The sequence below is a fragment of the Zootoca vivipara genome, chromosome 7 (assembly GCF_963506605.1).
Source record: "Zootoca vivipara chromosome 7, rZooViv1.1, whole genome shotgun sequence".
Taxonomy (NCBI): domain Eukaryota; kingdom Metazoa; phylum Chordata; class Lepidosauria; order Squamata; family Lacertidae; genus Zootoca; species Zootoca vivipara.
Window position 1 is genome coordinate 49,064,962 of NC_083282.1, and position 16,325 is coordinate 49,081,286.

General features: G+C 43.0%; 2 protein-coding genes and 1 non-coding gene across 3 annotated transcripts; 1 reads left to right on the plus strand and 2 right to left on the minus strand.

Annotated features, from left to right (window-relative positions):
- Window positions 1-431: 431 nt before the first annotated feature.
- CFAP276 (cilia and flagella associated protein 276) lies at window positions 432-6,625 on the plus strand. The gene is made up of 5 exons (XM_035124058.2): window positions 432-587; window positions 4,412-4,528; window positions 4,754-4,869; window positions 5,438-5,571; window positions 6,427-6,625. Exons 1-5 carry the CDS (start codon window positions 507-509, stop codon window positions 6,495-6,497), a joined length of 519 nt encoding a protein of 172 aa, XP_034979949.1. The 5' UTR covers window positions 432-506; the 3' UTR covers window positions 6,498-6,625.
- A 1,096-nt stretch (window positions 6,626-7,721) lies between these two features.
- On the minus strand, window positions 7,722-8,095 carry LOC118089567 (small Cajal body-specific RNA 2). Its single transcript, XR_004693130.2, has one exon. It is a non-coding gene; the product is annotated as a small Cajal body-specific RNA 2 (non-coding RNA).
- Window positions 8,096-12,741: 4,646 nt separating this feature from the next.
- TMEM167B (transmembrane protein 167B) lies at window positions 12,742-15,649 on the minus strand. Its single transcript, XM_035124191.2, has 3 exons — window positions 15,500-15,649; window positions 15,114-15,245; window positions 12,742-14,135 (listed from the first exon to the last, which is right to left on the minus strand). The coding sequence occupies exons 1-3, from the start codon at window positions 15,507-15,509 to the stop codon at window positions 14,053-14,055; spliced, it is 225 nt and encodes a 74-aa protein (XP_034980082.1). The 5' UTR covers window positions 15,510-15,649; the 3' UTR covers window positions 12,742-14,052.
- Window positions 15,650-16,325: the final 676 nt, after the last annotated feature.

Consider the following 16,325-nt stretch of genomic DNA (forward strand, 5'->3'; position numbering starts at 1 on the left):
AACTACATATGCAATTAAGAGCGAGATTAAATATTCAGTGCACTTGAACTACCAGCTATACAAAATCCTAAAAAAAAAAACCCCAAACCTATTTTGGTAAATAAAATAATAATAATCCGCCAACGTCTTTTATTTCTCGCGGCGTCAAGTCAGGAGCATCTCTCCTCCCCGCCCCCGCCCCTCCAGATCTCTGTGCTGACTAGTCAGCCAGTTACACGTCTCTCTCTCAGAAGACCAATAGCCTTGCGCCCTCCCATTTGCACCGTCCTCCTTTCCTGCTGTTTATCCCTCCAGGAAAATTCTGACGTTTCCTTCCCTGCGCCGCTTTTTGTGCTACCATTTCCAGCCATTAGAGGGCGCCTTAGAGAATGTGCTGCGGGCTCTAAAAGCCCGGGAAGACGGTCGCTTAGCAACCGCCGCCGGTTCCTAAACAAACCTGACACGCGGCGAGAGGGAACCCGCGATCTGCTTTTGCTACCGCCACTGGATCGCCCATCCTCTGGAGCATGCCAACCACCAGGGACCCCTTTCCATTCCCACACTATGAAAATGAAGAGACCTGCACGGGCAACAACAGATGTACCCAGGTAAGAGGGCCACCTATTTAGAATGCCCTCACCCATTTAAAAACATTTTTAAATGCACCCCTTTACATTTATATTAACAAAGTGCCTAAAGTCATCCTCATCGGAGGGCTCATGCCATTGAACCTCTTTGGCATTATTGCAACTCTTGCTTCTACCTGACCTCTGAATTTGGGACACCACTTGCAAATCTAAAACTCTGTGTATATATCTAAGAAGTGCAATTTGTGCAGGCGGGAAATGTTATTTGATTGAATTTTTTTATCCTGCTTTTCAGACAGATATTGCCACCTAAAGAAGCTCAGGTCTATTGTTTGTTTCATTTTTCGGTAGCTTTTAGAGGAAAAAGTCTCAAAACAGTTTGACAATAAAATTCAGCATGTATAAACTATTTAAAAGCAGAGAGGAAAAAACACTGTCAGAGAAGTCTGAACCTGGCAGCTAACAGATTTTATTGCTTTGTATTTTTTATTTCTTTGAGGTTTTTTATGATCAAGCAGTGTACTAATTTTATGTAACAAACAAATAAATAAAAACTGGCGAAGATGTTGGCAGGCATCTCTCCCTAGCAACAGCATTCCATAGACAGGAACACAATGGAAAAGGCCTTTTGTTGTGGTTAAATTTTTTTAAAGAGACACAGGACTTGACCTCAGGCTTACAAACTTAAAAAAGGGTAGTGGTGGAGAGATACACAACAGTTTCAAACCAGGCATTTAGGCCAGCCCAGGCCATTCTTCGCTTGTAGTGTTCTTCACAGAAATGCAAAGGAAGAATGCAAAAAAAGGAGAGCCCATTTATGCTGAAGTTCAGCCAAACTATTAACATGGATTTAAAAGGGTTTTGAATGAGAGGAATGTTATAGTCCTGCTTAACCTTCACTGGGTAGAGGAAACTTCGTATAAAAAATAAAGATTGATAAAAAGGAAACAGGGAAAGCCAAGGCAAGAGGGTTAGATATCTTCAGAACACTTGGGGGTGGGGGAGGGTTATCCAAAACTACAGTAATAGAAGCTGAGCTAGTACTTATACTGCAGATCAGGAAAGACATCACGAAATCCAATATAAGGCCAGAGTGATTAATCAGCAGAGTCAAAAGAACCTGTAAGTTAGAGGCAAGAAGGCTCCTCTCAGAAGACTTGTGCAAATGAGAACAGAAAGAAAGACAAATTTTGGTAAAACAAATGCAAGCACACAATGCAAAAGAAAGGCATTGAGGAGCAAATCACCAAAACCATTAGGGCTAACAATAATAAAATGCTTTCAATACACCAGAATCTGGAAAGCAACTAGAGAAGACCCTTGGTTTACAGATTTAACTGGCCCTTGGACCTCTCCTCAAGCCACTCCAGGGCCACCCCTACTTGGCTCCCTGAGCATTTTTCCCTGATTGCAGTTTGTCCTGGAACTCTGATAATGCCTCTTGCTTGCTTGTGTGCGCAAACCTGCCTATTGTAGAAAGGTGAATGTGCGTATGTTGCTTTGCCTACTTTTGTCTCTGCCTCCAGCCACCACTGGCATATGGCCCTCAGAAGGTTGCAGAGAAGGGAATGTGTCCTGGTTTACTGGCCGCACTAAGCCAATCTTTGTCTTTGCACAAAAATGCAGGGTTACAGAGAGGAACCTGCAGCCACTTTCTTCCTCCACACTCTTTATTTGCTGCAAAAAAGGGGGCTGTGAGAAGTGGCCCAATGACCTAGGCAGCACTTTCCTTCTTCTCCACTGTCACTCACCAGGAAATCTATTTTCATGTGGTCATAAATCTACCTCTCTGCATCCTCAGATTAGGATGCACATTACTGGTAGTCCTGGGAACATCTGAGAACCCCACCTATCCCATAAATCTACCTTAACCTCAATTGAATTTGACCGGCTGGCTCCAGGTGTGAATCAGCAGTGACTTGTGTGTTCCTGGTCAGATTGACTGGATCAACATAAGGAAGCAGCCATTTAAACTGACTTTTGAGTGCCAGGTGGCACTTTGGAAGACAGAAGGTGATACTGGAAGATGTTGTCACAATGCACTACCCTCAGATAAGAATGCACATTATCAATACATTCCTTTTCCAGGCAAGATAAAGGACTCCATCCATTCCCTTTCAACAACCTGGGTGAGGGAGCACAGAGAAGCTCCCTACCCCATACATTATACTCTTTCCAATAATGGAAGAAAGTGTAAGTACATTGCTAGGGGGATTGTGGGAATAGAGAGAACACCAAATTTTATCAAAGGATGGTTCTAAAATCTCAAAGCGTCACAATATATTTTGGGGCTGCTGAAGCCACCAATTTTACACAAGTGCACTTTATGAAAAAGTACTTTTAAGACTAACTTGGAGACTCTAGACGACAAGACTACTACTCTCTACAAATAAATGTAGCCTCAGCAATATATAAGTGCTCCTCACTTAAAACACTTCTCGCCGTTCTCTTTAAACCAGAGACTGCTTCCTGGTGGCCTGCACACAGCAGCAAATCCACAGCACGTGGTCCATCTGCTGCAACCTGTTGCCATGCCAAGGCTGTCTTGCCAGGCTTCACTCACTCCTTTTGGGGAAGAACAGTGGCTCAGTGGTAGAGATTCTGCTGTGATTGATTGATTTAATTTCTATACCACTTAATATCTTAAAAATATCTCTACTGCTTAGTATATTAAAATATCTCTAAGTGGTGTACAAAGCATGGCTGGCTAGCATCCATTGCCACAGCTGTGTCCCATTCAGCTGCATTCTCCACTCCCAGTTCCAGATACAGTAGGTTTGTTGCGTTTCCCAGGGTGTAGAGAATGGAAAAAGCCCCGCCGCCCCGGGTTGTTCCTTCACCCTCTTGCTCTGTCCTACTCCAGCTGCTTTGCATGCAGGGGGACCCAGGTTCAATTTCCAGACAGAGAGACACAGACCTCTGCCTAAAACACTGAAGACCCTCTGCCAGTCCATGTTGGCAATGCTAATCTAGATGGATGGAGGGGGTCTAATTTAATATAACATAGCTTCCTGTGTTCCGGTCTCAACGTATAGAAATGATGTGAGGTGAAAGAACTCATGATGCAGGCTCTTCTGCCAATGTGCTGTCCTCTACTCTGAAAATATGAGAATCAGCAGGTTGGGAGTGTGTGTGTGTTTGTTGACAGGAGGGAGGTCATTTTAGCTAAAGGTCAGAAGAAGACAACAAATTTTTACCCTCATGTAAATCATCCCGTGGACCCTAAGGCAGCACAGTCAGGCATATCAATTTTAGCTTTATAGATTTGATTTTATTCACTTAGCTTACTCATAGCCATGTTCACGGTTGCACAAACCTTTATGAATGTGCACGGGTTACTGTTCACCCAGAAGAAATACTGATAATGAGCACTGAAATACACCCACAATTTGCTGATGGCTGAAGATTAGCAAATGTGGCATCAGTTCCCCAGAACACAGACACAGCATCCATACCAAGAGTTTGTGGAAAACAGAAATGTCTAAAACAGAGTAGGCCTGGGTCCAAAAGGCAGTGGGAGAAAAGGGTAAAAGCAGCACCCAATATACGACCTCTTCTACAGCAGCTTCTATATGCACTTAACAAGAGCTCCAGATGCACATCCCGACTACTTTAGTTGCTCCCTGGGTAACTATGAGAAAGGGGCATAAGCAAAAGTGTGATTTTAGAATTTGAACAATTATACTCCTCAATGAGGCCCAATGGTTTCAGGTTGGTCATTCTGAAATAGCACTGCACAGCGTTGGCCCACCTCACAAGTAACATGACTGGCAGGGTCCATCTCCTCAGGCTGAATAAGTTTATAAACCACTCCTTTAAGTCTCTTATACTTCTTATTGATCCAGAAAACTCCCTACTGTATGCCTACCCACCTTGCACAGCAACGAGACCCCTGGAATCGACTACATGGAACACCTACGCTAGCAAGCATCAGAAGAGAAATTTGGTATAGAGAACCTGAGGTAAAATATTCATCTGATGCTACCATCCTTTGCTTGTGTTGCAAGGCTCTTTTGCTTTGCCCTCAATACTGGTAGAAATAGGTTGGCTTTCATGCACTGTCAGCTTTGCTTTTAAATGGGCTACACTTTGACCCCTCAACACCTGTAGTTACACTGTGTACTTAAAGCAGACTTATAAAAACATCAATACTGATTTCCCCATGCCTCCTTATACCCCATGCCTAGGTTTCCAAAGACAGTCTGGATTTTAACCTCAGTGCCCTGTACAATCACCACAAAGACCTGCTTAAAGACAAAAGCAAGGTAGTTCTCCATAAGGAGACCCTATTTGATGACCATGGGTAAGTGTAATTCATTGCTTTTGTAGAATTCAGCAAACAGCATGACTCTCCACAGAGTTTGCATGAGCCAAAGGTGCAACATGTGTAGCTATGAGGCAGGTTGTTTCCGTACTTTGCTGAAAACGTTTCTTCATCGTATGTGCAGATGAGACACACCATTCTCTTGCCACAGTATACAACACAAAAACAGTGCAGGAACTGCTTCTACTTTGGCTTTTATTGCATGGGTATCCCATATCTTATCCATCTGCACTTGCAATAATGGGCACGTGCAGACAATGCTGAAGCAAGCAGCTTTGCACTGCACACTGGAAACCCAAGCCAGTGATTATTACCTTGGCAAAATATGGGTCTCTACTTACTTAGCACTCTATACTGTATTGTCTTAGGGTGCTTCTCAATGAGAGCAAGCCTACAGATTTTAAATCACTTTAATGCTTACAGTTACAAAACAATGCTTACAGATACAAATCCATACTGCAATGCACGGAATATGGAAGTGATCGCCTCTGCCCGGAATTTATTACTTTCTTACATAATAACACATGTTCTCACTCTTGTTTTTGAGACAACTGAAGGGTTTAGAGCCTGTGAAGGAACGCACAGCATCTCTGATTCAGCATCCTACTTCCAAGGGTATATCTGTGAGACATTGGGTCAACCCAGTAAGAGAGTCAATCCACAACATTGATGGAGCTATTGGTAAGCACAAGTTGTAGACATTCATTTTACCTCAGGGGTCCCTTTACCTTTACCTTTAAGGAGCTCCTGCCAACCTAGCAGTTCGAAAGCACGTCAAAATGCAAGTAGATAAATAGGAACCGCTATAGCGGGAAGGTAAACGGCGTTTCCATGTGCTGCTCTGGTTTGCCAGAAGCGGCTTTGTCATGCTGGCCACATGACCTGGAAGCTATACGCCGGCTCCCTTGGCCAATAATGCGAGATGAGCGCGCAACCCCAGAGTCGGTCACGACTGGACCTAATGGTCAGGGGTCCCTTTACCTTTACCTTTAAGGAGCAAGAACATAAATCCATAGTGACCAGCTCGTGTTCAGCAAATCTAACTCCCTACTCTCCCAGATCCTTTTTTAATTATTTTAAATATCAAGCTTCTTTTATTTACATTATATAATCATATTCTTCAACCTATCCATGTGTTAAAAACTAATGCATTCAGAGTAGATATACTTTTAAAATCAGGGTGGTGAAAGCTCTACATGTTTATATTCTGCTTGAGAAGCCACTGAAATGAATGGTGTGGATCGCACTTTAAACTAGACTGGAGAAAAGTCTTCAGAAACATTGTTGGCCACTAATTGATAAGAAATTTAGAGCTAAGCAGAACACGTGCAGGTTTTGTGCATCCATTCAGATCTCCTTTCTGTTACACTACTTAACATAATCTGGAAACTTTTGAATTGATGGCTTTCAGCTTACCACAAGAAATTAAGAGCTTCCTCTTAAATTGATGTGTGGTACTATTTAGAGCTCTGATTGGAAAATTTCTCAGTGCATGGAATACTCAGAAAAAGTTGGCTGTGACTTTTGTCTTTTCAGAGTCTCATCACACTGCAGCCACTAACAGTGGATATTCACGCAAAGAGAATGGTGGGATCTTCTACCACTAAGAGTTTTGCATGGCCATGATGCTGCTTCTGTCCTTTCAGCCTGTGTTTACATGTACTGTACCTGAGTTAAGTCTTCAATGTTTGCTTTCCTTTTAGGATCCTTGATTAAACCACCCAACTTCACTGAATTCTAGTAGCAGCACAGCTATACTGTTCCCCAGTAACGTACTGTACTTGAGAGGAACAAACTGCTTCTTGCCTATGAGCAAAGTCCACGTTATCAGGCCTGGTAAATCCAGAGATTTTGGTTAGGAATTGAATCAGTTAATCTGAATTGAAGTCCTAAAAGGATAGCATTTAGAAACTATCACTTTAGGCAGGCAGTGCACTCTCACAATGAAAGATGCCAAGGTTAAACTGCTGCAAAAGCAATTTCTCTACGGTACTAATCCAGGCAGCTAGCTAGTTTCACTATGTTTAAAAAGGGCACTGCACACATGGACAGGAATGCCCATCTTTATTACGACTGAGTCTTTATTACTACTGAGTCTTGGCTACCCAAACAAGTCCAAGGGCTGAACTCTTACAGAATTAAAGCCAATAGTATGTTGAACATTCAAGAAAAAATACACTCAAATGACAACAGGTCAATTATTTCTCAATTTAGCCTAGCAAGCAATCTCCGTAAGTATGTCTTCCTCCTCTCAACTCCAAAAGCACATGAAAATGCTGACAGGTAGAAGGAATTGTAGATTCCCTTTGTCATTTTGAGAACTTAAAATTAGAGGAGGCCTGCTTTCTGAAATGTTAACCACCAGAGGCCATTTTAATTGTTAGTGTATTATCAGCCTCCACATGACGGGCACAATTTGGGAAACATTGCACAGCTCCACAGAAGGAACCACGCAACATGCAAACGTTGTGAACTCTTTGAATAGAGCATGTGTCCGTCTATAGCAGAAGCTTATGGCACCTTAAGGACTTAACAAAGCTTTGGCGGACTACAACCCATCTCACCATCAGTCCATTAGATGGAATGAAGTCTAGGGGCTAAAGCATGCCAGAATTAATTGTTCCAAGTTGTTTTCGCACCGCAAATTCCATTAGCATTTATTGGGAAGGCCTTTTCAAGAAAGCCAGCATCCTTGTGCTGCCGAACGAAGGAAAACTGGGAGGCAGCTTCTGCGAGGGACGGAGATGGAGAGCGGGAGGCGCTATTGCAGCAAAGGAAGACGCCCGAGGCAGGAACAAAAGAGCGGCTCAGGCAGAGCTGCTGCGGTCGAGCCGGATCAGAATCGCTCCGATACACATTGGCCAGGAGGAGGGGGAAGGGCACCCCCCCCCCCGCAGCCTCCAGCCTCATCTATCTGATCAGTTCATCACCTCCGGCTTAAAACTGCCGCCCGCTCGCTTAACCTGCTTCACTGCACAGCGCCCAAGGGCTTCGCAGGGAGAAGGGTTCTTCTCATCTCAGGCCTGGGGAGGCGGCAACAGCCCGGCCCGATCAAATAAGATCAACGTGTAAATGGGAGAAAGAAGCGCAGGGGCTCCACACGCGCGCCACTCACCACACACATACACGCCTCACGCAGCGCACACACGTCCTAGCATCCCCACACATACCTTCCGCGCCCCACCACAGCCACACACCACTCGCTCTGCCCCTGGCTACTCACTGAAGAAGGGCCTCGCGCCCCGCCTCCAGCTTTTATACTCCTGCCCCGTTGCATGATGGGAACCGCGCAGATCGCGTTCTCGCGGTCCCTGCTGAGTACCCCGCCTCTTTCGAGTCACCCGGCGGGGTTTGTGGATTCGCAGGCCCTGTTCGCTTATAGGGGTCCCTGTGGAAGCCTCCCCATCCCCGGAGACTCCGGGATGCAAGTGGGGAAGATCCCTGAAGGAAATCGGGTGACCTTCAGAATTCTGGAGTAGTCTGTGGCGTTTGGCCGGACAGCGGCTAGTGTTCCCTCCCAGCCCCCAAAACAGCAGCAAAACTTAGAAGCGCTCGTGCTGCTTCAAGAATGATTCCCCACCCCCCGCCAGCTGCCGTCACCACCAGGGGCAAAATAACTGACCTTTATGGGAATAAAGTTATGGTAGACAAGCTAGCCGGCCGCAGTTTCGCTGCCCTGCATTTTCACTGGAGACTCGAGGGCAAACTTTATAAATCTTTTTCTTCTTCGTCCGTTGCCATGCTGCCGAGAGGAAAGCCATGGTCTGGGTTATCTTTGCATCCAAAACCAGCTTGTGACTTGTCTCCCATACAACGCACTGTTAGCCAACAACAAATATTGGCCATGGGCCATGGTTTGTCTGGAGCAAGAAAGCCGTGTTTTATTTCCAAGTACGCACTCTCTCTGTTCACTCTGTTGTTTGGCTTAGCTGCAAGAACCGGACTTGCTTTCACTATTACAGGAGATACAAACATAATCAGAACAAAAGTCCCCCTTATGTTATATAAAATTGGTTTCCTAGTAAATTCTAGTAATAAATGTACTTGGGCTTGCGGCTGAAGTCTCTGTAATAACAGTAAGCTATATTAGAAGCTACAGCTGTTTTCATATCCATTCCTGAAGAATATCACTTTCCAATTATCCACAATGGGAAATGGAAAAAGACCCACTGCATAAAGAGCTGAGGGGCTGTAAGTGAACACTTAAATGGTATGCAGTGCAATACTTCATTTGCTATAACTAGAATTACAATTCTAACTATACTCACTCTACTAAATTTAGCAGCCCTGGTTTAGTATTATGAGATATTCCAAAACTCTGAAAAGGTATTCCATATCCTCCTGAAATCTGCCTCCAGGAGCACTAAAACCCTCCAGAACAAATTTTGAGGGGACACAAAGGGCTGTCAGAGGGGCAAAGAAAGGTAGAGACCATTCTGATCGTGCATGGACATCACTGGATACAACTCATAGAATTTTGCAATTCAGTGCTAGCTTTTCAATGGAAGGGCAAATGGAGTAACACCAAAATAAAGAACATAAACAGACGACCTTCAATGGTGAACTGAGGATGGTTTATTTGCCCAATATATTTCTAGCTTGCTGACTTTCTCAGAGGCAGCTTTTACTCTTGTAAAAGCAAACAAACCAGATCAAAAATATGTGCTACCACCATCATGAATGCACATTTGAGGTCTCTTCTCAATATTCCTGCATTATTTTACTAAAAAAAATGAGTTTAAAAATAATTTTAAGGTACTACACATTAATTGCCTAACACCCTTTGCATACTCACCTTCTCATGCTAACAATTAGTTCCAGCTTATGACCTGCCCTTTTAATGTATGCTTGTGTATGAAGTTGACATTCCACTCCATGCAAAAAATTGGGAGTATAAAGTCAAGCAATAAAAGCTTTTCAAGAGTAATAGAATGGCTCACACAATGATCTTGGTCCACTCTCCCAGCCTGAACTACATTGCAGGGTTCTTGTGGAGATCATGCTTGCCATACTGAGCTCATAGAGGAAGGCTAGAATAAAGATTTGATAAAAGAGATACATACCGGTAGTGGTTCATATCGATTTTTACAAATAATCACACTATACAACATGAATGACATAATAGCTGTAGTCTTTTAAGGTGTTAAAGACTATTTAACTAGATGGAATTCAATATGTTGAGCTATAAAAACCAAGATTTTTTTAACAAAAGTACAGCAGTATTTAGGGATGCTCTCACTGCTATATCAATTCATGCTCCCTTGAAGTGAACATGTGTTGAATTTCTTGAAGATATTTTTCATGAGTAAAGATTCCAATAAGCTTTCCTGATATACAGTATTGATTGAAAACTGAACTGAAAATACAGATGCAGCTGAGCAGGCTAGAACACTGTGAAGAAAACAGAAAAACACAATCTATTCCTATTTTTATATAATTTTATATTTACTTTTTCAGCAGTTCACTAAACACATGCCTATAGTATAATCGTGCACATAACCTTTTCACACAGTGACAAAGGCTACCAATTTCCCGTTACGAAGAGATTTGGGGAAGCTTTAACCCTCCAGATGTTGCTGAACTACAACTCTAATTATCCCTGGCCATTGCCTATGTTTGCTGGGTTTCATGGGAGTTGCAGTTCAGCCAGGTGTACCAACACCTAGGGGTGCAGGGGTCTTCACCCCCCTCAATATTTGCTGGCAGGGTCCCCTTGATGTTGAGAAGTTGGAGGAAGCCAACTGCAACACTGTTCAATGGCTAGCTCCTCCTGAGTGCAAGAGAGGAAGTCATGCCGCTCTGGGCTCCCCACTCAGCCTCCTCCCAACGTGACGTCACGTACATTGTGCATCTGACAACACATGACCCATCAGGCACAAGATGGCACCTCCAAGTTCAGCAACATCTGGAGGGCCAAATGATTCCAACACCTGCTTTACAGATTCTGCACCTCTTTAAACAGGCTTACTGGATAGGTGGCTCTTCAATTTATATATCCCTTTCTTGCATTTTTATGCAAGGAAAATCAGAATCAAAGCAGCATGCTAGGAAAACTATTTTTCCTGTAACTGTAACTGCTTGGAAACTCACACAATACTGACAACTCCACATCATTTTCTGTTAGCAGATCAAAATGATTTTGTACATAGCATGGCTTTGTTCATGAAGTATCACACTTTGTTACTGGGGATAAATTTTGCAAGAGTACCAAAACGTTACATTTTCTTAAGTGCACCAAACAGATCTATTTCAGTTATGGTATGCATTCTTCCTTATAAAAACACTTGCAAAACACTTTGGCATGGTTTCTCTCAAGTTGGACCCATGAAATATATTGGGAAACGTAAATTCTAATGTAATATTAAAGTACATTTTTTACGTCGTAAATTATTATATAGCACCATTAGTATAAAAAATACTGACAAGCTGAATGCTGTGTTCAATTCCTACACTTCATGTCCTCTCAGAGGGAAAGAAAAGGACTAAAGGAAGACAGGATATTTCAGATTTGTCCCTGGCACATTTATGGAACACTCCCAGCAACAGCAGTCTTTGCTTCTTGGCTAGATTTTTGGTTGGTGTTATGACTTACACATCCCCAGAACATGTACGTATTAACTAAACTTGTTATTATGGGTTCTCAATCTCTTGTAAAGTTACTAACATTCCTTGGGGAAAACAGAACAAATGATCCATCTTTACAAGGATTTAAGGCCCAGATCTTTCCTCCAGTCACTAGATAAATATAGGTATTTGGCTTACATAGCAGAAATTAGAATACTGATTAGCAGGCAAAGAAAAAACTTGCCTTATTTGCAGCACTGCATCCTAAACTGCAGCAGAAATGTTTGGCTAATAGTACTGTTTTATCAGTTGGTAGATATAACTGATACGTGGGTGGCGCTGTGGTCTAAACCACAGAGCCTCTTGGGCTTGCCGATCAGGTTGGTGGTTCGAATCCCTGCGACGGGGTGAGCTCCTGTTGCTCAGTCCCAGCTCCTGCCAACCTACCAGTTCGAAAGCACGCCACAAGTGCAAGTAGATTAATAGGTATTGTACTGCTCCGGCAGGAAGGTAAACGGTATTTCCATGTGCGGCTCTGGTTTCAGTGTTCCGTTGCGCCAGAAGCGGCTTAGTCATGCTGGCGCAACATAACTCAGAAAAACTGTCTGCGGACGAACGCTGGCTCCCTCAGCCTGTAAAGCAAGATGAGTGCCGCAACCCCAGAGTCGTCTGCGACTGGACTTAACTGTCAGGGGTCCTTTACCTTTACTAGATACCGTACAATTTTATTTGTTCTGTATTGCATTGAGTCTTGCTTTTACTGTATACTTATTTTGAAGTTGAAAACATCTTTATTTTAGTATCAGAAAACCACTTCAAATCAAATACAGTGGTACCTCGACTTATGAACGACTAGACAACCGAATTTTTCGACTTACGAATGGGACAAATGGCCGCACGCTTATGAATTTCTCGACATCCGAACAGAAACCGCGGCGGTTTTAGATAGGGTTTTTTCAACTTACGAATTTTTAGATGGGGTTACTTCGACTTACAAATTTTTCCATTTCCAATGCATTCCTATGGGAAATCACATTTCCAATAGCGCTTTTCAACTTACGAATTTTTTGACCTACGAAGGTGCCTTCGGAACGGATTAAATTCGTAAGTTGAGGCACCACTGTACCACTCTAAACAGGAACTGAACATTATGTGAGCAATAAACTTTGTTTTTGCTTTCTCAGTTCCCTGGAACATGCAGCTGGTAGAATTCATTCATATTCCTTCAGTCCCCCCCCCCAATGAAAATAAGAAATAAAATGTCAATAGGCTATTAGATACAAAGTATGGGGAAGAAAAATAAGGCAGGTTTATTCACGCACATACTTCTGAAATACCCAAAGGCCCAGTTAGGGATCCAGTGTACTTCTTGCCAATTTATAAAAATGTGGTAAAAGACAATTCCTGTCTGTGATGACAATACAAACTTGCCTTTTCAGTTTCATACAAACTATGAATTTTTAAAAAATGCCCCAGTCCTGAAGTTACTTGTGAATTTCTGTCCATCACATGTTTTCAACATTGAAAACTTAAAATAAAACATGCACTTTTACTGCTTCTACTATAGCTGCTTCTACTCTAGATGATAACCTCCTATAATGTAAGGACACAGTTAAAAGGGAGGACAATTCAAATAAGGACAGTGAAGAAAAAGAAGAACATAGAATGGTATCATTTTTAAAAAAGCAAACAAAAATCTTTCACCTTTAAAGTCTATACACTTTCCAAAATATACAAGTTACGATCTTTAAATGTAATTTAAACATTTTAACATTTATTAACTTATGTAACAGCATATGTCCCCATTGCTTTCTCCTACACAGTAACATCCAAAAACTGGGTAAGTTTGAATTGTTGTTGATTGTTAATTGTGTGCCACAGAACTTGCAGCATTTCAGCCATTCTTGGCTATTTGCAAGAGGTGGTAAGGCTGTTAATTACAGCAAATATATCACCAAACAGCATTTTATTTCCTTTGTGATTCAGATTGTTTTTCTCCTTCAAGGGTAAAAAGTGCACAAACACTTTTCTAAACTGTGCAAAGATTTTATTCTATTACTAGCTAGTATACCATATCCAGTTACTAATTTTTATGATAGCTTTATCCTCCGATCTTAAAAGTGCATTAATAAAAGAGAAAAGCCAATGAAAGCAAAATCCACATCTGTACTTTGCTATTCATTATTACATTTTTGGGATTTAGAGCAATTCCCTTTAAAACACCAGGAATGCAAATCCTTCCCCCCCTCTCCCTCTATACTGTGCCAGACTCTGGAAACACATTATTCACTTCCATTTGCCACAAACATTTGATGGTTTTCCTTGTGCAGATTTTAATAAATGATTTCAAGAATCTGCACATAAAACCATATTTGTTGATCATGTTCAAGCTTACTAGAAATACAGAGGATGGTTGCTGTTATAAAAGCCACTCCCTTGGTCTCAAAAAAGGCTTGGTCATAGAAGAATTTCCCCTTGACATCTGTGCAGGGTTCTGTGTCAGTTCCTCTAAGAGATATTTTGTCCTCTGAAGCAAAAGAAATATGCCTTCTTTAGCATCTTCATTCAAACAACACTGTCCATCTGAAGCACCGAGATTCATTTTATAAAGAGGACATAAAAAGCCATTACAATGCAGGATATTGCCACTGCTGCATGGAGTCTAGTACCAATCACTGCCGCTGGAAAACAAAGAGACATTTACAAGTTGTAACAGTATGGAGCACACATTACTTCTTCGAATTTTTGTGAGAATTAAGCATAAGCACTAGATCGTCTTTATTACCACATAAACTAAAACAAGGGCATCAAACTCAACTATGCTGGAAATCCAAATTCCCCACCAAGTAATTGCCCAGTGACCATATTAGTAATGATTCACGGGGTGGGGTGGGGAGATGCAAATTCTGTCTGAATTGAACAATAAGTAGTTCTACCTCACTGAGTACTTGCTGCTTACCACTTACTAAGTTCTGCTCTACTGAAGTTAGTATTTTTTTACAGCAGCTTTAACAATTTTGTTTGCTCTTAAGCAATTAAAAGAATGAAGCCGAGAACCAAGATTTATTATGCACTTGTCCTGTTGTAACCTAGAGATCCTAGGAACAAGTGGTTCCCCACGCCCCTTAAAAAAAAAACAGCTATCAAAACTCACCATAGAACCAATCAACAAACCCACACTCTCTGAAGCGACCGATCACATAAACAAGCCTGTTGTGATGTATCCCAAGTCACAATGCAAAGGCTTCCTAAGCTTAACTCCATTCTGCCAACTGTCAGGAACATTTCCTTGAGGGTTTGTTTGTTCAACAATCCAACGGTGTATATACATTTTATTCCTTCCAGTAGCACCTTAGACTCGAGACCAACTAAGTTTGCCATTGGTATGAGCTTTCATGTGCATGCACACTTCATCTCATACCAATGACAAACTTAGTTGGTCTCTAAGGTGCTACTGGAAAGAATTTTTTTATTTTGTTTCGACTATGTCAGACCAACACGGCTACCTACCTGTAACTATACATTTTATGGCATGAAACAGGCAAATAACTTCCTCCTCTCCTGGCAGCTTGTGAAGGCTGCCCAGACTTGTTCCTACCCATTTCGCCCTCCCTCCTTTCCTCCCCTTTGACCCCTGGGGATGAGAGCGAGAGGCTTACCTTTGTAGAATACCCCCCAGACGCCCCTCTTCTCCGACAGCAGCCAGACTTTCAGCCGAGGCACCTTCCGGAAGTAGGCGCAGGTGCACACGAAGAGCAACCCGAACACCAGCAGCCCGTCCAGCGAATACACTGCAAGGGGAGAGAGAGAGAGAGGCCGTCTGGAGTCAGGGCCTCCCAGCTCTTAAGGGTGGCGGCCAGCAGGGAGGGGGGGAAGGGGTCTAGCGAATAAGCCCCCAGGCCAGCCTCTGGCCCTTGCCCCGAGGGCCGCCCCGCTCTGGAAGTTGGGGGTGGTGGCAGTTAGTCTGGGGGTAGGAACAAGGCGAAGGGTCACTTTGCGGGGCAGCCCACGCTGAGGCAATCCCCCCCCCCCGCACCCGTCTCACCGTTAGCCATGACGGAAACCCGCAAGGCCCAGACCAGGTCTCGTCACCGCATCGCCCAGAACGAACGAACGGCCAGCGCGGCACCGGAACTTCCAGTGCCGCCAATTGAGCTCCGGCGAGGGAGCGCTCTCTATGGCTCTCCTCTTCCTAGAAAAGCCGGCGCGAGTGTGTCGAAATTCAAGGCAGCACTAGCAGAAGGACGGCTGGTCGATTTGTTTCGAGAGCGCGGTAGCTTGTCAACGGCGCGTCTCGCGACCGGATTTCCTGCTGTCTTTTGTTTCACAGCGGCAACGAGGACATCTGCTCGTATGAAAAGGCAGTGCAGAAATCCGGGACTGTGTTGTTGAAGTGCTGTTTGGCAATGGTAGCCACACGCCTTAACCTTCTTTTTTTAAAAGGGGGGGGGCAGTATTTTAAACTCGATCTTCTTGTGGGATGCGAACATGTGGATGGGGCGGGATCACCTTTCTTCTAGCTTTTTTAAAAATCGCCCTGCAGATGATTCTGTAGTAGCAGAAAAATAAACTGCTCAATATTGTTATAATTTTCTCATAGCTAATGCGGGAAGCGACGCTTACAACAACCCTGTCATGTAATCCAGTGTTACTTATCTCCATATTATAGATATGGGAGTAGGAGTTACGGTTACTGTGCATTATAATCGTCCCTCAGACGGGCTTATACTTCCAAGAGCTGTCATCTAATCGAGCACTACTGATGAAATAATCTTTTCTAAAATACTGCAATGCTGCTCAATATTCACATATAATTAAAACAAAAACAATCTATATAAACTACTTACAATACAATATGTCATAGACCAGCA